Source organism: Belonocnema kinseyi, chromosome 7, assembly GCF_010883055.1.
Source record: "Belonocnema kinseyi isolate 2016_QV_RU_SX_M_011 chromosome 7, B_treatae_v1, whole genome shotgun sequence".
NCBI classification, from domain to species: Eukaryota; Metazoa; Arthropoda; class Insecta; order Hymenoptera; family Cynipidae; genus Belonocnema; species Belonocnema kinseyi.
Window position 1 is genome coordinate 110137926 of NC_046663.1, and position 4891 is coordinate 110142816.

Below are 4891 nucleotides of genomic sequence, written 5' to 3' on the forward strand. Positions count from 1 at the left end.
GTTCCTTTATTTTTCCATAAAGTTATATAATTTAAATAATGAATCATTCTGGCACCCTAAGCTGAACCTCTGCCTGATTCGAAATTAAATTGGTCTAAACTTATTTGAAATTAATTAAAAACGCGTTCTCTTATTTTAGAAAACTTTAACCATTCGGCCAACTTGAAGCCTCTGGTTTTTTTAACATCAGAATAAAACTGAAGAATTAGACTTAATAATTTAGAGCTTTAATAGAAGCCTTCATTATTTCTCATTTTAAGGCATTCGAAAACAATTTATAAATTGGGATCTTATCATTAAAACAAATCGAAGATAAAACTCTTCTTTTCGGGAAAGATGACAGTCTAAATTTTTATATGTGAAATTAAAATTTATGCCATATAAACTTGTAAAAGAAACACTGAACGCTTTCAATTTTGTATACTGATCAACGTTCAAGTTCTTCATTTTTCTAGAGAGAAAACATTCAATTTCAAACGTCTATCCAAATTGGTAATATTCAAGTTTAGAAGTATTGAAACTTGCATTCGAAATCATACAAATGCTTCCAAAGGGAGCTTTAAATTTTGAAACCATAAATATTGAGCGCGTAAAACTTGAAACCTCTTAAAGTTTGTAAAGAAGGTGCACATGAATCCTTTTATCGCTTTTAGCTCGGCCTTTATTGATTCATAATATCAATTTGAATTTTCGTGCGAAAATCTTACTGGCGCTCTCTGGCGAAAGAGGCTTTAAGGCAAGATCCCAGAAGAATTTTACGCCAGTCAGCAAAGATATCAGTCAAAGTTAACACTGATCACAGAACAGTGGTGTCTACAGTCAAGATAATTTTCCGGTACTTTATGATCTTTGCTTTTTCCGCTGATCTAGTGTGTATTTCTTAATTTAAGGTAAGAAATCAATAATGATGTCTTATGAATTTATTTTCAACAGATTTTTAATATTAGCGTTTGGTTACTGAATCTGAATATGTTTGATTTTCAGCTTGATCTGCTGCTAGGATGTGTTCTACAATTGCTCTTAACAACGGATTAATAGTACCTGTTATAGGACTAGGAACTTGGCAAGGCGTTGTATGTAGAATTATTACAAAACTATCACTTGATACATGTCATTATATTGATTCTGATTTAGCATTCTGCAGTCCCATTTTTAATGATATCTGTTTTGAGAATAATCACATTTCTGCTTTAATTTGATTAAATTAATTAATCAATTATTATCTTTATACTGTATGTTTCGTAATTTTTAGTATTAGCGGACTTATCAGTATTTGATATAATTTCCCCTCGAAAAAGCAAACCAAATGATAAAATTTGATAGATTCTCTATCCACAAAAAACATTATGTCGAATTAAAATGCTATTCATTTCAAAAATATTTAATCAAAATCAACCAACTGCTTGAAGCACATTTGATACAAATCCTATCAAATCGAATGAAACCAAAATTACGCGAATCAAATTGTATCTGAACATTTGATAAAAATCCTATCTAGTGCAAGCAAACGAATTTTACGAATAAAAATCTATCAGCACTATCTATAAAATAAAATTCTATCAATGCGTAATTCCTATACTTTTCTATTATCATATTTTCATGATGCCTCCATTAAATCTTATCCACACAGAACTTGTATCGTATCCTATCTTGCAAAATTTTGGAAATTTCTACCAAATTCTATTGATCGAGAAATCTTATATACTTTTAATTCTGTCAAGAGATTCTCATTAATATCTATTGAATCTTATTGCGGCACTGGACATGTATTAAATCATATTTTCCATAATCTTGGGAGATTTTATCCAACTCTATTCGTCGAGACATCTTATACATTCCTATAAAAATTTCCTAATTGCAGGAGATTTGATACAGTTTTAATAAAAATATATTGGCAGAAAAGTATAAGATTTCTCGAGAAGTTTGGTTTTGGTTTTGCATTTCATATAGCTTAACAAGAAAATGTTGATAGAAAAAATATGAAAATTTACAACGGATAGAATTTTATGAAAATTTTCGAGATTTAGAGACATAGGGTTAGAGATACAACTCTCCTGTAAGATAACATTTGATCGAATTTCAATGGGGAAAAATTGATGTCAACATTAATATCAATGTCAACAGAGGAAATCAGATATAAACTTCCAAGATTCTGGAACATAGAATTTGATACATGTTTTGTGCTATTTAGACTTAATAGAGTTTAAATAAGAAAAATATAATATTTCCCATTAAATTTGGAAAGCTTTCATTCGATTTATATTTAAAAAGCGTATTAAAGTGAAGATAAGAATTTGTGATAGCATACTTTCTATAAAAAGCGTTTGATAAAAATATAAATCAAGTACTTAAAATTGCGGATAAAGAAAACGGATTGAAACGTATTAATGTTTTATTATCATATCCTATCAAACTTTTTCAGCGGGATTCGTTATTCGTAGAAACAAAGAGCCGATTGGGAAAATTCGAATCGCTCTGTATGATTAATGAATCCGCAATCTTAATTGGATATTTCTGATAGCAACCGACTCACTACTATTTCAATTTTAACGTTTTATTTATTTATTAAGAATCTATTTTATGGATATGCCCTATACTGTTTCCAAATGAAAATGCATACCAGAATCTGACACTCTGGTATATAATTAGTTTCACTCCCTCGCTGATTTCAAATTTTTTAATGTTTTGTGAAGTAAGGGAGCATATCCTCAAAATTTTCGATCTGATTAAAAAATGTAAAAAAATAATGAGGTTGAGGTCCGATTCAAACGTGTCATTACGATTCAGAAGAGGGTCGTCTAATCTAATGTCTTAATAGAAACCGATTTAGTAAAGCAATCATTCAATCGTTTCTTATTTCCTGCGAAGGAAAGTTTATTATTTTATGTACGTTTGATCTAAAACTTTAAATAATACTACTTTACTTTCGTAATAAAAAGTAAACTTCTGAGTTTATATTCAATTATTTATTCTTCTCACATTTGCAATAAATGAAATGAAGAAAAATGAAACTGATTAGGCTTCCCTTCTACTTTGAAACTGATTAATTGTATAACAACTTAAATTGTTATAATTAATTTTATTAAGATTTGTGGTTGCGCATGGAGGATGAATGAGATTTTATGCTCTGTATAATAGTATTTAATTGAGAAAATATTCCTATTCTAATTTTACATGTTATTTTTCCCTATGCTAGATTAAATTTATTAAAACAACTCTTTGGTTGATGCCGTAGTAAAATCATATGTGTAAAATATCGGTTTTTCCGTATTCAAAGTTTTAATAATTTTCACATTCGTAGATGTAAGCCGTAGCTAAATAATCTTTTATACTGAAAGAGGAAGACTCAACTCTTAAATAATTTCGCTCGCTATCTTTAGATTTTAACCTTTCGAGGTTCAATGAACTCTATTCGCATACAGGTCTCTGCGCTGGAGAGCCTTTTCTTAAATTTACTGTTTTTATTAATCCGCAATAATCATCTATGATCGTTTTACTTTCTAACAAAAGAGGCTCAATAGCAACTCATTAAGTTTTTACACTTCGCTTTTGTGTAGTGTCCTCACGCAGGGCAAAAGGTGTCACCTGTCCACTAGGACTATGTTCGCACGCTGTTTATATTATAGACCTGAGTCGAGTCGCTCTCGGACTACAGGCACTCGTCTACCTGATTTACGAGGATTAGGACGAGGGAAGGCAAGGTATTGCTTATAACTTATTTTGTTATAATCTGGATATTTCCAGTTCTGGATGTACTGCCTCTACAATTTTATTCTTTTAAAAGGGAAAGTCTCTTAGACTTACACTCAGGCTGTCTAGAAATATTCTCTTGCTTCGGATCGAGATATAAAACTTTTCTTGACCAGATTTAGAGAGGTATACTCCCGTCTGCCCATAAAGAATTAAGGTTCTCGAAATAAGCCTTCGTATTTCAAAATCCAACTTACTTGGCCAAGGTTAATGGGTATAAAATACCTTGCTCTTCGGTTGATTTAAGAAATTCTATTTTAGATAATAGTTCAAATTCTGGCTACGCAGCACTTTACCATAAAGTCTGAGATTTTCTCAAATAAGACATTTCTCGTCTAAGTATAAATTGCCACTATGGGACTTAGAAAAATTTTCATTTAATCTTGGCATTTTTCGCCTAAGTCAATTCAGTCCTCTGGACTTAAAATAATTTTCAAAATTTTATCAAAGATTGGACGTTTTCCGTTAGAGTTCAAATAATGTCCTTTCTTGGACTTAGAATGTTTTCTATAAAATGGCTCTTGAAGCGCAAAATCAAAGTTCCCGGAGGAAAAATTAGCTAAGCGTAGCGTATAAAAGGCAAAGCGGACTTTGAAAACGATTACTCTTGGAACGGGGTACACTAGGTATACTAGCTTCCGCCTCAGAGTTCTTTTCTCTTACTAATATTCTGTAAACTTAGGTTTTTAGCAGTGTCTCCAAAACGTGGGATTTTTCGACCCCTACCACTCTCCCATCTGGGAGCGACAAATTCAAGCGTAGCGTGTCCCTGAGGCGGCTCTGTTACATGTTGCGTAGGCCAGCCCAGAGCTGCCAGATCGTGGATGAAATTTACCCCCACCATACCTACCGTTTGGGAGCCGCAAAACAGAAAGTGCATGATTACCACTGTGAGTTCGTATGTAAGCCGAAAATGCACGATTCGACCTCGGAGTTCTGCTGTACGATGATTGCCGATCTGAAGGCTTCGGAAGACTTCGGTGGTCTTCTATTTATATCTTGCTCCCCATTTGAAAGAAATTGAAGAAATGCCGAAAATGCACGAGCACGAGCCCGAGTCCCCCCGACTTCACGATTCGTTTTCGGTGGCTAACTGGCTATTTGGAGGAGTTTTTAAGTAAACTGAATTTCGCAGGGTGTC

At 32.6% G+C, this 4891-nt stretch overlaps 1 protein-coding gene across 1 annotated transcript in view; it reads left to right on the forward strand.

The window, feature by feature from the left end:
* The first annotated feature begins 773 nt into the window (after positions 1-773).
* Positions 774-4891, forward strand: part of LOC117176990 (aldo-keto reductase AKR2E4-like) — a 16687-nt gene continuing 12569 nt past the window's right edge. The window contains exons 1-2 of the mRNA XM_033367431.1: positions 774-890; positions 985-1073. Of these exons, the coding sequence (XP_033223322.1) occupies positions 1002-1073 (72 nt within the window). The 5' untranslated portion in view covers positions 774-890; positions 985-1001. The remainder of the gene's footprint in view (positions 891-984; positions 1074-4891) is intronic.